General features: G+C 33.8%; 1 protein-coding gene across 1 annotated transcript in view; it reads right to left on the reverse strand.

Annotated features, from left to right (window-relative positions):
- Positions 1–24,223, reverse strand: part of LOC142231309 (very long chain fatty acid elongase 5-like) — a 56,438-nt gene that overhangs the window by 24,880 nt on the left and 7,335 nt on the right. The window contains exons 5-6 of the mRNA XM_075301924.1: positions 19,577–19,894; positions 4,370–4,560 (exon numbers count right to left, since the gene is read on the reverse strand). Coding sequence (XP_075158039.1) covers positions 4,370–4,560; positions 19,577–19,894 — 509 coding nt within the window. The remainder of the gene's footprint in view (positions 1–4,369; positions 4,561–19,576; positions 19,895–24,223) is intronic.

Here is a 24,223-nt window from a genome sequence, read left to right on the forward strand (position 1 = left end):
CCATCTAGCGAATTCTCTGTATGGATTAAGTTTTCAGACTCTCCTAAATTCAAAGGCTTTGATATTTTTGCAGAAACGTATAGTAAAACGGAGATTCACAAGATCAAGCAGAGGAAGAAAAATAATACTATTTAGGCGTCGATGTCTTGTTTCCGAATGGCATTTCTTTATCAGTACAATACGTCCTTGGAACACATTACTAAGCAACATACAAAGCATCAGCAACCCCTTTATTTTTAAAAAGCGAATACTTCAATTGTATCGGAATTAATTTACATCTATCTAGTCCTTCATAAACTTCTTTTTTATACCCTCCACCATAGGATGGGTGTATACTAACTTTGTCATTCCGTTTGTAACACATCGAAATATTGCTCTAAGACCCCATAAAGTATATATATTCTGGGTCGTGGTGAAATTCTGAGTCGATCTGAGCATGTCCGTCCGTCCGTCCGTCCGTCTGTTGAAATCACGCTAACTTTCGAACGAAACAAGCTATCGACGTGAGTTGTTATTGGCACAAGTAGTTGTTATTGATGTAGGTCGGACGGTATTGCAAATGGGCCATATCGGTCCACTTTTACGTATAGCCCCCATATAAACGGACCCCCAAATTTGGCTTGCGATTGCTCTAAGAAAAGCAAATTTTATCCGATCCGGCTGAAATTTGGTACATGGTGTTAGTATATGGTCTCTAACAACCATGCACAAATTGGTCCATATCGGTCCACTTTTACGTATAGCCCCCATATAAACGGACCCCCAAATTTGGCTTGCGTTTGCTCTAAGAGTAGCAAATTTCATCCGATCCGGCTGAAATTTGGTACATGGTGTTAGTATATGGTCTCTAACAACCATGCACAAATTGGTCCACATCGGTTCATAATTATATATTGCCCCCATATAAACCGATCCCCAGATGTGAACTCCAGAGCCTCTTAGAGGAGCAAAATTCATCCGATCATGTTGAAATTTAGTACATGGTATTAGTATATGGTCTCTAACAACCATGCAAAAATTGGTCCATATCGGTTCATAATCATATATAGCCCCCATATAAACCGATTCCCAGATTTGGTTTGCGGATCGTCTAAGGGAAGCAAATTTCATCCGATCCGGCTGAAATTTGGTACATGGTATTAGTATATAGTCTCTAAGAACCATCCAAAAATTGGTCCATATCAGTCCATAATTATATATAGCCCCTATATAAACCGATCCCCAGATTTGAACTCCGGAGCCACTTGGACGAGCAAAATTCATCCGATCCGCTTGAAATTTGCAACGTGGTGTTAATATATGGCCGCTAATAACCATGCCAAAATTGGTCCATATCGGTCTATAGTTATATATAGCCGATCCCCAATCACACAAAAATTGGTCCATATCGGTTCATAATCATACTTGCCACTCGAGCAAAAATAATCTAGCAAAATTTTATTTCTATAGAAAATTTTGTCAAAATATTATTTCTATAGAAAATTTTGTCGAAATTTTATTCCAATAGAAAATTTTGTCAAATTTTATTTCTATAGAAAATTTTGGCAACATTTTACTTCTATAGAAAATGTCAAAATTTTATTTTGTCAAAATTTTATTTCTATAGAAAATTTTGTCAAACATAATTATATACGTATTTAATCGGCCATTTTAAGTTTAATATGTACCACGTATGGACTACGTGGTATATATTACGGTATTAGGAAGTTTTAAGATACCTTGTCATCGGCAAAAGTTACCGCAACTCAAGTAATTCGACTGTGGATGACAGCCTTCAGTAGAAGTTTCTACGCAATCCATGGTGGAGGGTATATAAGCTTCGACGAACTTACGGCCGTATATACATGTTACATACTATCACGTCATTGCATTTAAATGTTAAATTTTCTACGATATTATTATAAATACTAATTACATTTTACTTTTCAAAAATCATTAATTATATAAATTATTACTATTTAAAAGAAATGTTTTTCCTCAATTTTTTATAAAATTTCCCATTATATTAATTATTGTAATCCTAGTTAAGATGGATATTATTGAAATCTGCACTATAATTATAAGACATTGTCTTGCTGTGTAGAAATATACAAATAAATAAATAAATTTTATTAGTTTTTTGGCGAAATTTTCACAGCCCTATATAGTTTTTAAGTATGCCTCTAGCATTTTATGAATTAAACATGGGTACACGCAAAGAAAAAAAAACGTTTGGAAAACGTGTACCGAAAACATTTTTCTTTTGTTAGAGTTTTTTGAATTGCTTCGAAAAGTATACACTTTTATCACCAAAAAATTCGTTTGTTACAAAATTTTTATTTTTTTAATAAAAAAAGTTGTTTTTGAACCAACAACACAGTCCATTTCGTTTATATCAAATACTGACTTTAGGTCTTTAAGAAGACACATTTTACAGTTCATTGTAAAAATTTAATATAGTAGAATGTAATGTTGAACATTTTTTCGGAATCTTCCGACCATAAAAAAAAAAAACAAGTATATACAGCAGTAAGTTCGGCCGGGCCGAATCGTAAATACCCACCACCATGAACCAAATATTAGGGTTTCCTTTGAAATTTCAGGAGGGCTTGAGGACTTGAGGACACTTCCCGAATATAAATTTAAAAATTTCACCTATGAGGACTATATCAGATTCTGGATTTATAAGAACCATTTTTGTTTGAGTTTTAGAGGAATCATTAACATCTCTTGTAAGTGTGCAAGAAAATTATAAAATAACGTCTTAATTTGAAATCTTAAATCTGTAGATTTTCACCCGAAAAGTAAAATCTGGAAATTCTACATTGAGTTTCAAGCAATTTTCATGATCAGTGCGCCTTCTATACCCTCAAGAAGTGAAGTCGGTCTATATGGAGGCATTACCAAAAGGACCGATAAAAACTTAATCCGATACACATTTTTGTGAGCCTAAAATACCAGAATATTTACGATTTCAAGCAAATCGAATAAAAACTACGGTTTCTAGAAATCCAATGAGTTAAATCGGGAGACCTATATTCACCGTTTTCGGCACACCTCTTTATGGCCCGAAAATACCTCTAGATTTCCAATTTCAGGCAAATTGGATAAAAACTCTGGATTCTAGAAGCCCAAGAAGTAAAATCGGGATATCGGTCTATATCAAAACATGGACCGATACTCACCATTTGTGGCAAACCTCTTTATGGTCCTAAACTTTGTTTAATCGGCTCGTGGGCGCCGCAAGCTATGCTATATAAATATAACTTATATGGGTTATTGTCTATTGATGACAATAACGGCTACATAGCTCAGTGGATAGTGTGTTGGCTTACAAATTGCATGGTCCGCGGTTCGATTCTCCGTCCAGGCGAAAGGTAAAAAAAAAAATTTTAAATTTATAAAATAGTATAATTTCTTCTACATTGTTTGTAACATATTACAGAAAAAGGTACTGAGAACTAAAAAGCTTCGTGGAAGTGAGAAAGATGTGAGGGAAAATGCAATTAGCCAGAAATTTTTGTTTGAGTTAGTCTTTATGAGATTGTTTTTACATCCTGGAAAAGAATAAACGTTTATCACAAAACGTATATACTTTTCTTACAAATACACTTCCTTTCAACGAAAAGCAAATGAGAAACGTACTTTGTTTGTCTAAAATTTCGTTTGGGAGGAAAGAATTATTTTTTGCGTGTACAAATTTCAATGATGTATGCGGATGAGTTCAATACTGAAGCAGTACAAAATTTTGGTACGATTCCTAAGAATAGTTGGAATAAACAACTGCACGGACGAAAAATACTGTTTTTCATATGTTCCGGTGTAAAAATTATATGTTTGGAACTCAAATTTTTAACACATTGTTTTTAAGTGCAAGCATATAATATTCATAAACTAGCATACCCTGTTTGAAACATATGTATTAATATGTTACAACGTATTATGTTTGGGACGTAAAATGTTCCTAAATGTAAAATGTGTGGATGCAAACATGTGAAAGCGATTTTTGAGGGTGTGTATGGTTACAATAGTCATGATGTGGTGCCAAAGATTTTTTTCTTTACTCTTAGTTCATTTTTTATACCCACCACCCACTATACAATGGTGATGAGGGTATAATAAGTTTGTCATGCCGTTTGTAAAACATCGAAATATCGATTTTCGACTACCCAGCAAAAAAAGAGCTTCCAAAAAAGTAGTTTGTATCGCCAATTTGTGATCCGGAAGTAGTGCACACTTGGATCATCTCCAATGAATTTTACATTGGTCTGTCATAGGACGGAATTTCGATGTGTTACAAACGGAATGACAAACTTATTATACCCCCGTCACAATTCTATGGTGGTGGGTATAAAAAAAAATACGTCACTTACAATTTCTTGTAACTTACCCCAATAAAAATGTATGTATTCAATGCAACTTGACCAATATTATAGAGTTGCATTAGCGCTTTCAGTTTAAATGGTTTTCGGTTAGCCATTAGCGTTTGACCTATTTTCGTCACAAATAGAATATATAGCGCCAATATTAAAACAATTTTAAAATAACTATTGATGAGAGGTAATTGGGCCATACGATCATCTGGAATTATTTAAATTGTAATGCACATAAATGAGATTGATTTAAACCATAATAATTTAAGGTCTGTACCACTTCCTGCTATTGAAAAATGCTGGATCAATTCACGTGCTATCATTTTTATCAAAAGCATTTTACAATTTTTTCAATAATTCGTTACTGTGTTGACTACAATACTCGACAAGCACTCATTTAAGACTAATGAAATAAAATTTTTGGGATTTTTGTTTATCGAAATATATGTTTGTATAGGAAAGCATACAATGCGTACATGTATTTTAATTTTATTTAAATATGTCATTTTTTAAGGCACACAAAAACGTCACAATTGTAGAACAATGTAATCAATTCAAGTTCAATGTTACAATTTAACCAAAATTAAAAGTAATGTCATACATAAACCATTAACCCCCCCCCCCCCCCCACCATAAAAAAAAAAACAAAAAAAAAAACTCCATTCCAAAAAAAAAAAGTATAAACGGCCGTAAGTTCGGCCAGGCCGAATCTTATGTACCCTCCACCATGGATTGCCAATCGACAATCCACAATCGAATTACTTGGGTTGCAGTAACACTTGCCGATGGCAAGGTTTCTTAAAACTTCTTAACACCGTCTACTCAATTGTAAGTTAGTCCATACGGAGTATATATTAAACAAAAAAAGGTCGATTAAATACTATATAATTCAGTTTGACAAAATTTTCTATAGAAATAAAATTTTGACAAAATTTTCTATAGGAATAAATTTTTTACATAATTTGCTATAGAAATAAAATTTTGACAAAAAATTCTATAGTAATAAAATTTTGACAAAATTTTCTATAGAAATAAAATTTTAACAAAATAAATAAAATTTTAACAAAATTTTCTATCGCAATAAATTGTTGTTACTTGGGTTGTGGTATCCTAAAACTTCTTAACATTGTGAATTGAAATTTGATACACGTTACCATGTGTCCTTTAAAACCCGTGCAAAAATTGTATCATATCGGCCCATAATTCCATATAAACCGATCCCCAAATTGGGCCTTCGTAGCCTCTTGAAGGAGGAAATTTCGTCCGAACGATTGAAATTAGGTACGAGATCTCAGCAAAAAAAAATTTGGAAGTTCTTCTGAAGGCACGACTTTAAAAGCACTTCCAAAAACATCCTCCTAATGGTGTTCTTCATTTTAACTACACCGGAAGTTCTTTTAATTCAATTTTTTTATAACTCGATTTTTTTTATATTTTAATGCGTAATTTTAAGGTTTTTTCTTTTGAATAGGTTAAAAACAGAATAAGAATTAATGAAATGGTAGAAATTATTCCAATTTTGTCGACAAAAATGTTAAATTCAGATTTTCAGATTTTTCAAAATATTTGAGGACAAACGTTTCACACAAGCGTTAAAATGCATTAAAAATCATAAAAAATTATAAAAATAATTTATTTGGTAAAATATCACAATATTTTTTTATTTACATACAAAACGCTGAATTCTAACCACACCTTAAGAAGTGATGCGAATTCAGTGCAAAGGCTGTTGAAATGGTGGGCAGCCGTCCTATGACAAGCCCATGTTAAATTAATCGCTTCTGTGCCAATTTTGCACCACTTCCGGATACATAAAGAACATTTTAAGACCTTTTTTGCCACGCTTTTTTTGCTGGGATGTTAGTATATGCCATGCAAAATTTATCTATATCTGTCTATAATTACCCAGCAAAAAAAGAGTCGCCAAAAAGTAACAAAATGTTCTTTTTGGTTCCGGAAGTGGTGCAAAATTAACGCAGAAGCGATGAATTTAACATAGACTTGTCATAAGACCGAAGTCCTCCATTTCAACACCTGAATTTGCATCACTTCTTTAGGTGTGATCCGAATTCAATGTTTTGGATGTAAATTACAAAAAATTCTGTGATATTTTGTCAAATAAATGATTTTTATAATTTTTAATGGATTCTAACGCTTGTCTGAAACGTTTGACCTCAAATATTTTCAAAAATTCACAATTTTTCAGATTGGATTAAGCATTTTTTTCGACAAAATTTTAATAATTTGTACCACTTAAACTTTTTATAACCAATTTGAAACAAAAAAGTTAAAATTACCCATTAAAAATATGAAAAAAGCTTGTTATAAAAAATTGAATGAAAAGAACTTCCTGTGTAGTTAAAATAAAGAACATCATTGGGAGTACATCTTCTGGAAGTGCTTTTAAAGTTGTGCCTTTGGAAAAACTTCCAATTTTTTTTCTGGGATATTAAAACCAAACTCTTTTTTTGATTAAAAATAAAAATATTTATTTCATAGAAAAATTAACAAAATTATGCATTTCAACAACAAAAGCATAATGAATTCAATATTGTATAAAAATATCATTACACTTGCAATTCAATGCTATGCAATTCAAAAAATAATATAATTTTTTTTAAAGTATAGTTTTTTATGTATGCGTTGTCCGGTTTTCCAAAATTTGACAATTCAATTCAATTCAATTTCTTTATTGTTTAATAATAGTTACAATATTCATTTATATAAATTTAGCTATATAATTTTAAAGAGCTTAAGGCTTAACCTTTTTCTACTTAAATAATGCAAACTGATAATATGAAAGATGTATGGATTAATTGGTGATTTAAATGGAGGAAAAAAATTAACAAAAACCTTTATGAATATATATTTTTTTTATTTTATTTTTTTTAATTTAATTTAATTAATTTTTAAATTTGACAATTTGCAAAAAGTTTATTAAAAATAAAACTTTGCGAAAATTTTCTTAGAAATGCAATTTTGCAAGAATTTACCTATAGAAATAAAAATGTGCAAAAATTTTCTACATATATAGAGTCCTTCTATAGAAATAAAATTTTGACAAAATTTTCAATAGAAAAAAAAATTGGCAAAATTTTCTATAAAAATAAAATTGGTAAAATTTTCTATAAAAACAAAAGTTTCGCAACATTTTCTATAGAAATAAAATTTTGATAACATTTTCTATAGAAAGAAAATTTTGACAAAATTTTCGATAGAAAGAATATTTTGACATATTATATTTTACATAGAAAGAATATTTTGACAAAATTTTCTATAGAAATAACATTTTGACAAAATTTTATATAAATACACAATTTTGACGAATTTTTTCATTGAAAAACTTTTCTATAAAAATAAAAAAAAAAAGTTTGACAGAAATAAAATGTTGACAACATTTTTTACAGAAATAAAATTTTGGAAAAATTTTCTATAAAAAGAAAATTTTGACAACATTTTCTATAGAAACATTATTTTGACAAAGTTTTCCATAAAAATAAAATTTTGACAACATTTTCTACAAAGACAAAGTTTTGACGAATTTTTTTATAGAAATTAAATTTTGAAAATATTTCCTATAGAAATAAATTTTATTATAACAACATTTTTTATATATTAACCACAAAAATGTGATCACAAACATCAAAATAATATTTTTTTCTTTTGTTAATTTGTTAAATTTTTTGTACAATTTTCTTCAAATTTTGGTGCATTATTTTTGGCACGTGTGGCAACCGTGATACTAATATTGTAAGTGTAAAATGAGTTATAGCTCCTACGCGTATGAAATCTCTAGCAAAAACTTGCAATTTATCTGTCTAACAATTGTCAAATGTATTCTCACTATCTTTCGCCCGATATGGACTAATATGGTCCCAGAAGCCAGAGTTTTACCCCAATTTGGTTGAAATTTTGCACTAGGAGTACAATTAGTAGTGTAGTTAAGTGTGCCAAATTTAATTGAAATCGGTTTAGATTTAGATATAGCTCCCATATATATCGTTCGCCCGATTTACACTCATATGACCACAGTGGCCAATCTGTTACTCTGATTTAGTTGAAATTTTGCACAGGGAGTAGAATTAGCATTGTAGCTATGCGTGCCAAATTTGGTTGAAATCGGTTCAGATTTAGATATATCTCCCATATATAGCTTTCGCCCGATTTACACTCATATGACCACAAAGGCCAATTTTTAACTCCGATTTAGTTGAAATTTTGCACAGGGAGTAGAATTAGTATTGTAGCTATGGGTGCCAAATTTGGTTGAAATCGGTTCAGAAATAGATATAGCTCCCATATATATGTTTTACGGATTTCGACTAAAATCGTCAAAATACCAACATTTTCCTTGTAAAATCGCCACTGTTTAGTCGAAAAGTTGTAAAAATGAATCTAATTTTCCTAAACTTCTAATACATATATATCGATCGATAAATCATAAATAAACTTTTGCGAAGTTTCTTTAAAATTGCTTCAGATTTAAATGTTTCCCATATTTTTTTACTAACATTGTGTTCCACCCTAGTGCATTAGCCGACTTAAATTTTGAGTCTATAGATTTTGTAGAAGTCTATCAAATTCTGTACAGATCGAGTGATATTTAAATGTATGTATTTGGGACAAACTTTTATATATAGCCCCCAACACATTTGACGGATGTGATATGGTATCGAAAATTTAGATCTACAAAGTGGTGCAGGGTATAATATAGTCGGCCCCGCCGACTTTAGACTTTCCTTACTTGTTTTTGAATAAAAAATCGTCAAAGTGCCGATAAAACGACAAAATTGGCAGCCATGCCTCCGGAGCCTCTTGGAAAACAAATTTAATTCGATCTAGTTGAAATTTTGGTATGTGATGTCAGTATATGCTCCCTAACCAGTGATGCCATGCGTAGGGAAAATCCTATTTAGTAGGGATTTTTTCCTAAAATTACAACTGTAGGGGAAAAGGACAGATTTTTAATTTTTTCTACAAATGTAGGGAATTTTTCCAATTTTCAGATTTTACTATATTTTGCAATAAGAAGAGTAGTTTGGCTTAATATATCAAATATTATAAGATCCAAAATATATAGTAGTCAAGGCATCAACTAATTGAATACTTAATTCACCGTCAACGATGTTATTATAATGATATTATTTAGAAAAGGTCAGCGGTGTCGTTAAAAGATTTTTTGTTGGTATTTTAATAACATGAAATATATTTACTTTTGCTGGAATGAACGCTTCCATTTAGGTACATAAACAGGTGATGGCTTCCCCAACTTGGTGCTTCCCAAAATTTTCTAATACAAAGATCACTAGAATATTTATTCCGCAATATCATTAAATAACTGTTTTACGCTGTTTACCTATGGGCAAATTACATTCTTAAGAATTTTTAATTTTTTAAAAAAAATGTCATCTACAAAAACCATTCCAGCAAAATTTAGAAAACAACCTTTTTGTGCAAATTGGGTTACTGTTGAATTAAAGGATTGGCTAGAAAATTACGATTTTAAATGTCGGTGCATTGCTTGTGGAAAATTCGTAAATTGTGGAAAATCTGACATGAAGAAACACGCGGCTTTTAAAGTCCACAAGTAAAATGTTGGTAAAGGGTGATACGGTCAAAATTTGGTCAAGGGAAAACGCGTGTAAATCGGTGAAATCGTTTATTTAAAAAATCAAATTAAATTTCTTTTTCAAGTTCAATTAGTATAAAATTCAGGAAAGGAAAAATATTCAGTTAGGCTTTCGTTTTTCCAAATCCGAATTGCCGGGCCTCACGCTTGACACCTGCCATCAGATTTTGTACAGCCATCTTGTCCACCTTCTTCGCCGCAGAAAGCCATTTTGCCTTGAACTGCTGCTCGTCCTTAGCAGTTTTTTGGTCTTCTTTTGGTTCCGCTTGTCAATAGCCCAGTATTTCTCAATTGGGCGGAGCTCTGGCGTGTTGGGAGGGTTCTTGTCCTTGGGAACCACCTGAACGTTGTTGGCGGCGTAACACTCCATGGCCTTTTTACCTTAATGGCAAGATGCAAAATCCGGCCAAAACAGTACGGAACAACCGTGTTTCTTCAGGAAAGGCAGCAGACGTTTATTCAAGCACTCTTTCACGTAAATTTCTTGGTTGACAGTCTCGGAAGCTATGAAAATGCTGCATTTCATGCCACAGGTACAGATGGCTTGTCAAACCAGATATTTCTTTGCGAACTTTGACAGTTTTATGTGCTTGAAAATATCTGCTACCTTTCCCCTTTCCTTCGCCGTATAAAACTCCTGTCCCGGAAGCTGCTTGTAGTCGGCTTTGACGTAGGTTTCGTCGTCCATTACCACGCAGTCAAACTTCGTCAGCCTCCGGGATCGCGCTTTGGCCGTCGTATTTTGTTTATCATCGCGATTTGGAGTCACTACCTTCTTGTAAGTCGATAATCTGGCTCGTTTTTTGGCTCGATGGGCGGTTGTAGACGATACACCCAGCTTATTTGCGGCTTAGGGTTTCGCTTGAAACTACCGGCAACTCTCTTTGTCGTCTCAGCGGCTTCCGGTTTTCGATTTCCCCCGATCCAGACTTCCTGGCTGTCGACAAACGTTCCCCAAACACTTTAATTACATTTGTAACGGTTGATTTGGCAACTTTTAGCGATTTTGCCAGCTTTGCGTGCGAGTAGCTCGGATTTTCGCGATGCGCGAGCAAAATTTTGATACGCTGCTCTTCTTGCTTGGACGGCATTTTGACAACTGAAGAGTGAATTCCAAAATCAAAATAGGAGCAACATTTTACACACACACCTTCAAAATGAGGGGTGTTCAGGTTTTTTAAATGCAAAATTGAAAGAAATATGTCAAGTTTATATTGACCAAATTTTGACCGAATCACCCTTTAGTGTTAAAAATGAGCAATGATGTTGCAAAGTTTGAAATCCGATTAAGAATGTCAGTATTACTATTATTGCACATTTGGTCCCTTTATTGAGAGATATAGTCACTGACGATTAATTTTAAAGAAATATTTGTTATTTTCTCGCCATATTTGTTCGAATTTAGTCAATTTTTACCCTAGCGAAAAATGTAGGGAAAAAATTTTTGGACGTAGGGAAAAAATTTTGGAAAAAGGTAATTGTAAGAGCCGCGTAGGGAATTTTCAGAAAACTACCTGGCATCACTGTCCCTAACAACAATGTAAAATTTTGTCCACATCGGACCAAGTTTATATAAAGCCCCCGTATAAACCGACCATCCAAGATTTGACTTTTTAACCTTCAAATATCATTTGGTCCGGTTGAAATTTGGCCCTTTAATTACCATGCGGGAATTGATTCATATCGATTGCTGATCATCAGTTTCTTCGTTAGATGCATTCAAACAATAAAAACAAGTAAGCAATGTTTGAAGTCGGGCGGGGCCGACTATACTATACCCTGCACCACTTTGTAGATCTACATTTTCGATACCATATCAAATCCGTCAAATGTGTTGGGTGCTATATATAAAGGATTTTGTTCCCCTGATGTGGACAAAATTTGTTAGACTTCTAAACAAAATTTAGACTTAAAATTTCAATCAGCTAATCCTCTGGGGGGAACACAATGTTAGTAGTTCCACAGTGTGACGCATCGTATAAATATTGGAAACATTTAAATCTGGAACAATTATTGAGCAACTTCGCTAAAGTTTATTTATGATTTATCTATCGATAGCTAAGTATTATAAGTATACACTAAAAAAATATTGTTGTGAGGCCAAAGATTTTATGGCCTTAAAATACGAATGCAAATTTTGCTTAACGTAGAAGACGCTAATATAAACTTTTTTCCTTGTCCAAAAGTCGATAAACTTTTCAATGAATTCGTATTGTCCTTATAATTAATAATTTCACTTAAAAATCGGCATCATAACATGAAAGAAAAAATGTTTGGGCTAAGGTCAACTTGACTTTAATAATTCAGAAAAAATTTTTAAAATTAATAAAATTGTCTTTAAATTTGTTGTCTTTTTGCATCTTGATTACAAAGCAAAAAATCGTTCAAATATAGGACACGTTTTTCAACACTTTGTTAAAGACGTTTTTTACTTGAAACACAGCATACTTTCTACTGGAAGTCCCGTCTGAATTTGGAAAATAAAGTTGTCGTTAACTTGTTTTTAAACGACTTTGATAGCATATGAAGACAAAAAGCTGAAAAAGGGAAAAATTAAAATTTGCTTCCTAGAGTCACGTACACAAAATCCAAATTTAAAAGAGAATTATGTCTTAAGAGTATCCTTACTTGAATTCTCCCCTTCTTTGGCTCGGAATCAATACCAAAATTGTTAAAGTAAAGACAAAATCTTTGGAACCGGGCATGCCTTTTTTTCAGTGTAGGAAAATTTAAGTCATTCGTACAAGTTTTCGACTTAGCAGTGGCGATTTTACAAGGAAAATGTTGGTATATTGACGATTTTTGCCGAATAATGAAAACATATAAAGGGTGGTTAAATTGTAAGGGCCGATGTTGAATGTGAACCACACCTAAACGCCAAGTTTTTTTCCGAATTTTATTTGACATTTCTCTATTTCAGACTTACTCACTTTGAACCATGGAGAGATACACAATCCAGCAACGTGTTAAATGGTTCCAAGAAATGGCAACAATGGATGATCAATTTTCGAAGAAAATCATCTTCAGTGATGGGGCACATTTTCACCTCAGTGGATTCGTCAATAAACAGAATTGCCACATTTGGGCGAATGAGAATCCAAGAGTGATTGTCGAAAAACCAATGCACCCACAAAGAGTGACTGTTTGGTGCGGTTTATAGGCTGGCGGCATCATCGGGCCGTATTTTTTCCAAAATGAGGCCGTTCAGGCAGTTACTGTGAATGGTGTTCGCTATCGTGAGATGATAACGAACTTTGTATGGCCCGAATGGGAAGATATGGATGTGGACGATATGTGGTTTCAGCAGGACGGTGCCACTTGACACACAGCTAACGAAACAATGGCTCTTTTGCGCAACAAATTCAATGACAGTGTTATCTCACGTAATGGCGATGTCAATTGGCCTCCAAGATCATGTGATTTGACACCGTTGGACTTTTTTCTTTGGGGTTATTTGAAAGAAAAGGTGTACGTCGATAAGCCAGCAACAATTCAAGAGCTAAAGGATGCGATAATTCGGCACATTAACGGCATAGAACCTCCATTATGCCTCAGCGTCATCGACAAGTTGGACCATCGGATGAAGGTGTGCCACCGAGGTCGCGGAGCCCATTTGGCCGATATTTTGCTCCATACATAATTGAATAATACCAGTATAACATAATAAAATAAAATTACAATAATTTCCTAAATAGTTTGTGTTTTATTCAAAATCAACATCGGCCCTTGAAATTTTAACCATCCTTTATATGGGAGCTATATCTAAATCTGAACCGATTTCAACCAAATTTGGTATACATAGTTACAATGTTATTTTTACTTCCTGTGCAAAATTTCACGAAAATCGGATTACAGCTTTGACCTATGTGGTCCTATGAGTGAAAATCGGGGGAGTTACATCTAAATCTGAACCGATTTCAACCAAATTTAGCATGCATAACTATAATATTAATTGTATTCCCTATGCAAAAGTTGAAGCAAATTAGGGCAAAACTCTTGCTTCTGGGGCTATATAAGTGAATATCGGGCGAAAGATATATATGGGATCTATATCTAAAACTGAACGGATTTCTTCCAAAATCAATAGGGTTCCATCCTGACCCAAAATACATACTTGTGCCAAATTTTCTAACATTTACTAACGATTTCTTTCTGGCGAGCCACCGTGGTGCAATGGTTAGCATGCCCGCCTTGCATACACAAGGTCGTGGATTCGATTCCTGCTTCGACCGAACACCAAAAAGTTTTTCAGCGGTGGATTATCCCACCTCAGTAATGCTGGTGACATTTCTGAGGGTTTCAAAGCTTCTCTAAGTGGTTTCACTGCAATGTGGAACGCCGTTCGGACTCGGCTATAAAAAGGAGGTCCCTTGTCATAGAGCTTAACATGGAATGGGGCAGCACTCAGTGATAAGAGAGAATTCACCAATGTGGTATCACAATGGACTGAATAGTCTAAGTGAGCCTGATACATCGGGCTGCCACCTAACCTAACGATTTCTTGAAATTTAAGTACGAGGACCCAGAGGACTTTTTCACCCTACTAAACTCATTCAAATCACAAAAGAGACTAAGTAATTTGTCATTTTTATACACTGCACCACACTGTGGAACAGATGGTTAATGCTGGTAGTTTGCTACACTCTGCTACTTTATATCGTCTCCTTAGACCAAAAATAACTCTTCTTCATTTGTTTGCGGTTAAACCCATTTGTAAGAGGGCAAGTTTAAGGTCTATTTCAATTGTAATACAAATGTGAACAAGCTGAGCTTATACATAATGCAATGACTTTCGGAATTAATTTAAATTCGTTGTGTATCTACTGACCTTAGTGGTAAAAATTGTAACAAATACAAGAAACAATGGATATACCACAGGGCAATAGACATACATCAGAATTTATTAAACTTTCGATTATGCACTAATAGAAAAAATTACATTTCATAATCGTGAACGGCTAGTAAAAAAAAGAAACGGAAACGTTAAACAAAAATCAAAACGGAATGTTAATGTTATCCTCCACGGACGTTCACGATTTCATGGACGGCGTTAATTTTTCTTTGGCCATGAAAATTCTTGAAATAATAGTAAGACGTTGTTATGGCAACTACGTCAGTGATGAAATGTGCTAAGTCGACTGTTAACGCGTATGGAGCAAATAATTCCAGTTCGAGTCACGGAAGCTAAAAAAAATGTTAGATCTAAAAAATGTAAGTAAAGTCTAAAGACGGGCGGAGCCGACTATATAATACCCTTCACCACTATGTAGACATACATTTGTGTTACCATCTCAACTACTTCAAATTTGCTAGGAGCTATATACGAGGGCGGTTCGGAAACTTCTTAGCCTATCAATGAAAGAGAATAGTTAGTTTTTCAAAAATATTTTTATTTTTCAACATAATCTCCTGAATCTTTTTTATTTATTTATATACTCGTCTTTATTTACCATTTGCTCAGACAAAAAAATAATACATTTATTTTATGAATAGTGTTCACAAAAATTTTCCAAACACGGGATTCATAAATTATATGAAAGCAATTCATAAAATCAAAAATACAGGTTTTCAATGACTATCAATGTGTACATAATATGGATGGAAATTTTAATATTACAAATGAAGTATACATATTTTTGTCATTGAAAAATATGTACATTTACATAATATGTACTAAAAACGGCATGCATTATATGAAAGTTTTCTTTTAAATTTTTTCCCCTGATTCGTAATGCCTGCATAATTGGTCAAAATGTATGAACCCATTTATTAAAACCCGCATTAAAGTCCAGCCAGCAAAGAACATAATTTTATAATATTTTATATTATTGATAAACATAAACAAAGCCTCCAGTTAATATTGTTTTTTTGTATTTTTTTGCATCAATAAAAAATCTTCAAATCGCGACGGCGACTCAACTCAAATATATCAAACTCGCGTGTTACCTTCAAAACGTTATGTTTCGTTTTTTGTTGTCTCGTATTATAACACCTTGGCTGATAAGTCCCCGGTCTAACAGAGAAAATCACATTTTTTTTGTCAAAATTCGTTTTTATTATTCAACATAGTTCCCTTCAGGAGCGATACAACGATTGTAACGACCTTCCAATTTTTTATACCATTTTGGTAGTACTCCTTCGGTTTTGCCTCAAAATAGGCCTCAGTTTCGGCGATCGCCTCTTCATTGCAACCAAATTTTTTCCCTGCGAGCATCCTCTTAAGGTCTGAGAACAAGAAAAAGTCGCTTGGGCCAGATCTGGAGAATATGGTGGGTGGGGAAGCAATTCGAAGCCCAATTCATGAATTTTTGCCATTGTTCTCAATGACTTGTGGCACGGTGCATTGTCTTGGTGGAACAACACTTTTTTCTTCTCCATATGGGGCCGTTTTGCCGCGATTTAGACCTTCAAACGGTCCAATAACGCCATATAATATTCACTGCTGATGGTTTTGCCCCTCTCAAGATAATCGATAAAAATTATTCCATGCGCATCCCAAAAACAGAGGCTATTACTTTGCCAGCGGACGTTTGAGTCTTTCCACGCTTCGGAGACGGTTCACCGGTCGCTGTCCACTCAGCCGACTGTCGATTGGATTCAGGAGTGTAGTGATGGAGCCATGTTTCATCCATTGTCAGATATCGACGGAAAAACTCGGGTGTATTACGAGTTAACAGCTGCAAACACCGCTCAGAATCATCAACACGTTGTTGTTTTTGGTCAAATGTGAGCTCGCGCACAAAGCTTCCGCAAAACCAAATATTGTTGAATGATATGACCAACACGTTCCTTTGATATCTTTAAGTCCTCTGCTATCTCGATCAACTTCATTTTACGGTCATTCAAAATCATTTTTTGGATTTTTTGATGTTTTCGTCGGTAACCACCTCTTTCGGGCGTCCACTGCGTTCACCGTCCTCCGTGCTCATATCACCACGCTTGAATTTTGCACATCAATCAATTATTGTTGATTTCCCTGGGGCAGAGTCCGGAAACTCATTATCAAGCCAAGTTTTTGCTTCCACCGTATTTTTTACCTTCAGAAAACAGTATTTTATCAAAACACGAAATTCCTTTTTTTCCATTTTTTCACAATAACAAAAGTTTCTCTATCTCACAAACTAATTGACTTACAGACGTCGAATTTTGACACGAATCATTTGAAAGGTGGTACTATATAAAAATAATATGCATTTAATAGTAGCGACGCCATCTATGTGTCACACCGGGGACTTATCAGCCAACCTGTTATGCTTGTATTGTATATATATGATAGTAACTCTATGTTGTGGCTCTCTCACACTAAGAGAAAACCAGTATTTTTTGATATATTAAGTAAAATTTAATTAATTTTATTAAACCGTCTCTATATATTATTAAAAGATTCATAATTTCATAGCAAGTATTTATGAAAACATTATATTATGTAAGTATACACATTTTTTATGAAAAAGTCCATAAATTTATAAAAATGTACAAATTTATGTACAAATTCATATTTTATTTTTTTGTGTGTATATGGTCTCTAACAACATTGCCAGAATTGGTTCATATCAGTCCATAATTATATATAGCCCTTATATAAACCGATCCCCAGATTTTACCTCCGATCCGATTGAAACTTAGTATGTGGTGTTAGTATATGGTATCCATGGTAACCATGCAAGAATTGGTCCATATCGGTTCATAGTTATATATAGCCACCATTTGAACCGACCCTCAGATTTGACGTCAGGATCCTCTTGAAGGAGCAAAATTCATCCGATCCGGTAGAAATTTTGGTACATTTCGCTAATGTATGGCCGATAACAACCATGCCAAAATTGGTCCGTATCGATCTATATTATATATAGCCCCCAAATAAACCGATCCCCAATCACAGAAAAATCACGATTGCCACTCGAGCCAAAAATAATCTACAAAAATTTTATTGCCATAGAAAATTTTGTCAAAATTGTATATTCCCAGCAAAAAAAGTGTCGCCAAAAAAGTACAGAAAATGTTCTCTTTGGATTCGGAAGTGGTGCAAAATTGACGCAGAAGCGATGAATTTAACATGGGCTTGTCATAAGACGGAAGTCCTCCATTTCAACAGCCGTTGCACTGAATTTGCATCACTTCTTTAAGTGTGATCCGAATTCAATGTTTTGGATGTAAATTAAAAAAATCTGTGATAATTTGTCAAATAAATAATTTATATATTTTTTTATAATTTTTAATGGATTCTAACGCTTGTCGGAAACGTTTGACCTCAAATATTTTCAAAAATTCACAATTTGTTCAGATTGGATTTAGCATTTTTCGACAAAATTTAATTTATTTGTACCATTTTATGAGTTCTTATTCTGTTTTTAACCTATTTGAAACAAATAAAGTTAAAATTATCCATTAAAAGTATGAAAAAAGCAAGTTATAAAAAATTGAATTAAAAGAACTTCCTGTGTAGTTAAAATAAAGAACATCATTGTGAGTGCATCTTCTGGAAGTGCTTTTAAAGTTGTGCCTTTGGAAGAACTTCCAAATTTTTTTGATGGGTTTCTATAGAAAATTTTGTCAATATTTTATTTCTATAGAAAATTTTGTCAAAATTTTATTTCTATAGAAAATTTTGTCAACATTTTATGTCTTTAGGAAATTTTGTAAAAATATAGTTTCTATACAAAATTTTGTTAAATTGTATATTTCTATTTGTCAAAATTTTATTTCTATCAACAATTTTGTCAGAAATTTATTTCTGTAGAAAATTTTGCCAAAATGCTATTTCTATAGAAAATTTATGAAGCATTTGATAGTTGGAGAGGAATATTTTACAAGATCTTCCAAAACATCAAGAATCCTACCAATCTGCCAATTACCAAAAAAAAATCTGCCACTTTTGTTAGACTCGTGTTCATAATTGTATATAGCCCTCATATAAAGCGACCCCCATATTTAAATTATGGTTCTATAATTACAGCACTAAAGTTCATATCGATTCGTAATTATTTCTTCCCTATATATACCGGTCAAGAACTGAATGAATATGTCTACTATATATCCCGCATGGACTAACTTACAATTTAGAAGATGATGTTAAGAACCCAAGTAATTTAATTGTGGATGACTGTCTTTAGTAGAAGTTTCTACGCAATCCATGGTGGAGGGTACATAAAATTCGGCCTGACCGAACTTACGGCCGTATATATTTGTTTAATTTTTCAATCGACGAAACACTTCTGATATTGATAGTAATATTAAAATAAAAATTTGAAAACCTTTTGAAATATAGATTTTTAATCATAATTGCTGTTAATTTTTACTAAATTAAAAACACAAATTACAACATCTTGCTGGAAACTGAAACTCAGTATGTTAATTGTCGTCATCACCAGGTTCATCATAAAGATTGAACATGAGAAGTTGTTTGTAAAACAACAACCAGTTATTAAATATTTTCCTTTTTGTTGCTAGTATGTTAAAGTCTGATCCTTTCACTACATCTTATTTTATTTCATGTTGCTTAAATCCTATAATGGTTAATATTCTGTGCCCCAGTCCATAAATAAGATGTTTAAAACTTTTATGTTTTATGACAGTTAATTATATTTGTTTACTTATTTTGTTCTGTGTTTAACTTGTGTAGGTTTTTTAACAATATAATTTCTGTAATAGAAATTTGTGAATAATACTACCATGCTGATTGTTTCCAAAAGAATCGTCCATAGCCAGAATCTTGGCAAACCGCACCAATTGTTGGTTAGTGGCACTACCAGCTTAAGGCTATAATAGAAGAATTGTATTATCTGGAACTGTGTCAGACGTTTCTTCCAAACACTTAGATTCAGGTTAAGTTTTAGTGAGGTTAACAGATAGTAGAAATACATGATAGTATGGACCAATGTATTTAAGTATCCAATAATTGTGAATTGTGAGGCTGAAAATAGAAAACAGAAAATTGGATCAAATTGTAATATAATATAAATTAGGGATTTTATTGAGAATCAAACAGGCTTTTGGACTCATGCAAAGTTCTACATTTGTATTGTCTTATAAATTGTACGTTAGTCCTCCAAAAGGACGGAGGTCAAATCTGGGGATTAGTTTATATAAGGACTATATAATAACCACTCTGGGGATTGGTTTATACACTAAATAATAGAAAAAATTACGTTCCATAGTCGTGAACGGACGGAAACGTTCTCAAAAAATCAAAACGGAATGTTCACAATTTCGTCCACGGGCGTACACGATTTCATGAACGGCATTCGTATTTCTTTGGCCATGAAAAGTCTTAAAATAATCGTCAGACGTTATTATGGCAACTCCCTCGGTGGTGCAATGTGTAAGGCGACTGTAAACGCGTATGGTGCAGAAAACACAGGTTCGAGTCACGCTAGCGGAAATCTTTTTTTTAATTTTGTTTATAAAGTTGTTGTTGTTAGTTGCTGGTTGTTGTTTTGACAACGCATGGTATTTTATCGTTGTCAGATTGACACCACATGTGTGTTGATTCACTTTCATGAACGAATCGTTTTGAAATGAGCGTGTTCATTCATGATTTTTTCTATGAGTGTTAAGGGCTATATATAATTATGGCGTACCGATCTTCAACGGGATCGGATGTAATTTGCAGCTCCAAGTAGTTCCGGACGTCAAATTTGGGGATCGGTTTATATGGGGACTATTGTAACGACATGTTTTCATCACTATTAGCCAGGATAGACTAAGTTGGTTCCAGGGTCGATACAAACCATTTAGTTTTATTAGACTTACAGGGAGAGATAGAGTGAGAGAGACACTGCAGGAATATTTCATTATTGGAGTCTCTAAATAATAAGAACTGTTGCGTGGTAATTATAGAACCAGAAGTGAAATATGGGGGTCGAAAGAAAAATCTGGGTATCGGTTTATATGGGGGCTATATACAATTATGAACTGATATGGACCCATTTTTGTTTGGTTGGGGGTCGGTTAATCTTGCGGCTATATTTACATGGAATAATTTTAGCATGGTTGTTAATAGGGGTGCGCACGTGAGTAATATTTTACTGTTAGCGGCCATATCCTTGCACCACGTACCAAATTTCAACGGGATCGGAGGCTCAGGAGGTAAAATCTGGGGATCGGTTTATATGGGGGCTATATATAATTATGGACCGATATGAAGAAATTTTTGCATAGTCATTAAAGACTATAATATATACTTACACCACGTACCAAATTTCAACCGAATCGTATGAAATTTGCTCCTCCAAGAGGCTCCGGAGGTCAAATGTGGGTATCCGTTTATATGGAGGCTATATATAATTATGGACCTATATGGATCAAATTTTGCGTGAACGTTAGATACCATATACTAACACCACGTACCAAATTTCAAACGGATAAGATGAGATTTGTTCCAACAAGAAGATCCGCAAGCCAAATCTGGTCCGTTTATATGGGGGCTATACGTAAACGTGGTCCGATATGGCCCATTTGCAATACCATCCGACCGAAATAAATAACAACTACTTGTGCCAAGTTTCAAGTCGATAGCTTGTTTCGTTCTGAAGTTAGCGTGATTTCCACAGACGGACGGACAACCGGACAAACGGACGGACGGACATAGCTAGATCGGCTGAGAATTTCACCGCGACCCAGAATATATATTTTTTATTGGGTCTTAGACCAATATTTCGATGTGCTACAAACGAAATGATAAAGTTAATATATCCCCATCCTATGGTGGAGAGTATAAAAATCCGCTACATGCACTGAAAAAAAGCATGCCTGGTTCCAAAGATTTTGTCTTTACACTAATGGTTTTGGTATTGATGCCGAGCCAAAGAAGCGGAGAATTAAAGTAAGGATACTTTTAAGACAGAATTGTATTTTATATTTATCTTTTGTACTAGATTCTAGGCAGCAAATTTTAATTTATTCGTTTTTTCTGTTTTTTTTCTTCATGTACAATTAAAGTCCATTAAAAACGTGTTAACGACAACTTAGATTTTCAAATTCGGATTTGACTTCAAGTAGAAATTATGCTATGTCTCAGCAAAAATCGTCTTTAAAATAAAGTGTTGAAAAACGTCCTCTATTTTTAAACGCTTTTTTGCTTTGTGTCAAGATTCAGAAAGACAACAAATTTAAAGACAATTTCTTTGAAGATATTTTCACTATTACCAGGTTGGCAGTCCCCGGTCTAACAAAGAAAAATACATTTTTTTGTCAAAATTCGTTTTTATTATTCAACATAGTTCCCTTTAAGAGCGATACAACGATTATAACGACCTTCCAATTTTTTGATACCATTTTGGTAGTACTCCTTCGGTTTTGCCTCAAAATAGGTCTAAGTTTCGGCGATCACCTCTTCATTGCAGCCAAATTTTTTAACTGCGAGCATCCTTTTGAGGTCTGAGAACAAGAAAAAGTCGCTGGGGCCAGATCTGAAGAATACGGTGCCCAATTCATGAATTTTTGCCATCGTTCTCAATGACTTGTGGCACGGTGCGTTGTCTTGGTGGAACAACACTTTTTTCTTCTTCATATGGGACCGTTTTGCCGCGATTTCGACATTCAAACGCTCCAATAACGCTATATAATAGTCACTGTTGATGGTTTTTCCCTTCTCAAGATATTCGATAAAAATTATTCCATGCGCATCCCAAAAAACAGAGGCCATTACTTTGCCAGCGTACTTTTGAGTCTTTCCACGCTTCGGAGACGGTTCACCGTTCGCAGTCCATTCAGCCGAATGTCGATTGGACTCAGGAGTGTAGTGATAGAGCCATGTTTCATCCATTGTCACATATCGACGGAAAAACTCGTGTGTATTACGAGTTAACAGCTGCAAATACAGCTCAGAATCATCCACACGTTGTTGTTTTTGGTCAAATGTGAGCTCGCGCGGCACCCATTTTGCACAGAGCTTCCGCATACCAAATATTGATGAATGATATGACCAACACGTTCCTTTGATATCTTTAAGGCCTCTGCTATCTCGATCAACTTCATTTTACGGTCATTCAAAATCATTTTGTGGATTTTTTTTGATGTTTTCGTCGGTAACCACCTCTTTCGGGCGTCCACTGCGTTCACCGTCCTCCGTGCTCATTTCACCACGCTTGAATTTTTCATCTCAATCAATTATTGTTGATTTCCCTGGGGCAGAGTCCGGAAACTCATTATCAAGCCAAGTTTTTGCTACATGCACTTACAAAAAAGCATGCCCGGTTCCAAAGATTTTGTCTTTACACTAATGATTGTGGTATTGATTCTGAGCCAAAAAAGCGGAGAATTAAAGTAAGGATATTTTTAAGACAGAATTGTCTTTTAAATTTAACTTTTGTACTTGATTCTAGGCAGCATATTTTAATTTATTAGTTTTTTCTATTTTTTTCTTCATGTGCAATTATAGTCCTTTAAAAACGTGTTAACAACAACTTAGATTTTCAAATTCAGATTCGACTTCGAGTAGAAAAAGTGTTGAAAAACGTCTCCTATTTTTAAACGATTTTTTGTTTTGTGTCAAGATGCAGAAAGACAACAAATTTAAAGACAATTTCTTTGAAGATATTTTTTCACAATTATTAAAGACAAGTTGACCTTTGTCAAACAAAATTTTCTTTCATTTTAAGATACCCATTGTTAATTTGAATCACTTAATTATAAGGAAACAAGTATATACGGCCGTAAGTTCGGCCAGGCCGAATCTTATGTACCCTCCACCATGGATTGCATAGAAATTTTTACTAAAGACTGTCATCCACAATCGAATTACTTGGGTTGCAGTAACACTTGCCGATGGCAAGGTATCTTAAAACTTCTTAACACCGTCTTTTCAATTGTAAGTTAGTCTATATGGGGTATATATTAAACAAAACAAGTAAGGAAAGTCTAAAGTCGGGCGGGGCCGACTATATTATACCTTGCACCACTTTGTAGATCTAAATTTTCGATACCATATCACATCCGTCAAATGTGTTGGGGGCTATATATAAAGGTTTGTCCCAAATACACACATTTAAATATCACTTGACCTGGACAGAATTTGATAGACTTCTACTAAATCTACAGACTCAAAATTTAAGTCGGCTAATGCACTAGGGTGGAACACAATGTTAGTAAAAAAAATATGGGAACCATTTAAATCTGAAGCAATTTTAAAGAAACTTTCCAAAAGTTTATTTATGATTTATAGCTCGATATATATGTATTAGAAGTGTAGGAAAATTAGAGTCATTTGTACAACTTTTCGACTAAGCAGTGGCGATTTTAC

Source organism: Haematobia irritans, chromosome 3 (genome assembly GCF_050003625.1).
Source record: "Haematobia irritans isolate KBUSLIRL chromosome 3, ASM5000362v1, whole genome shotgun sequence".
Taxonomy (NCBI): Eukaryota; Metazoa; Arthropoda; class Insecta; order Diptera; family Muscidae; genus Haematobia; species Haematobia irritans.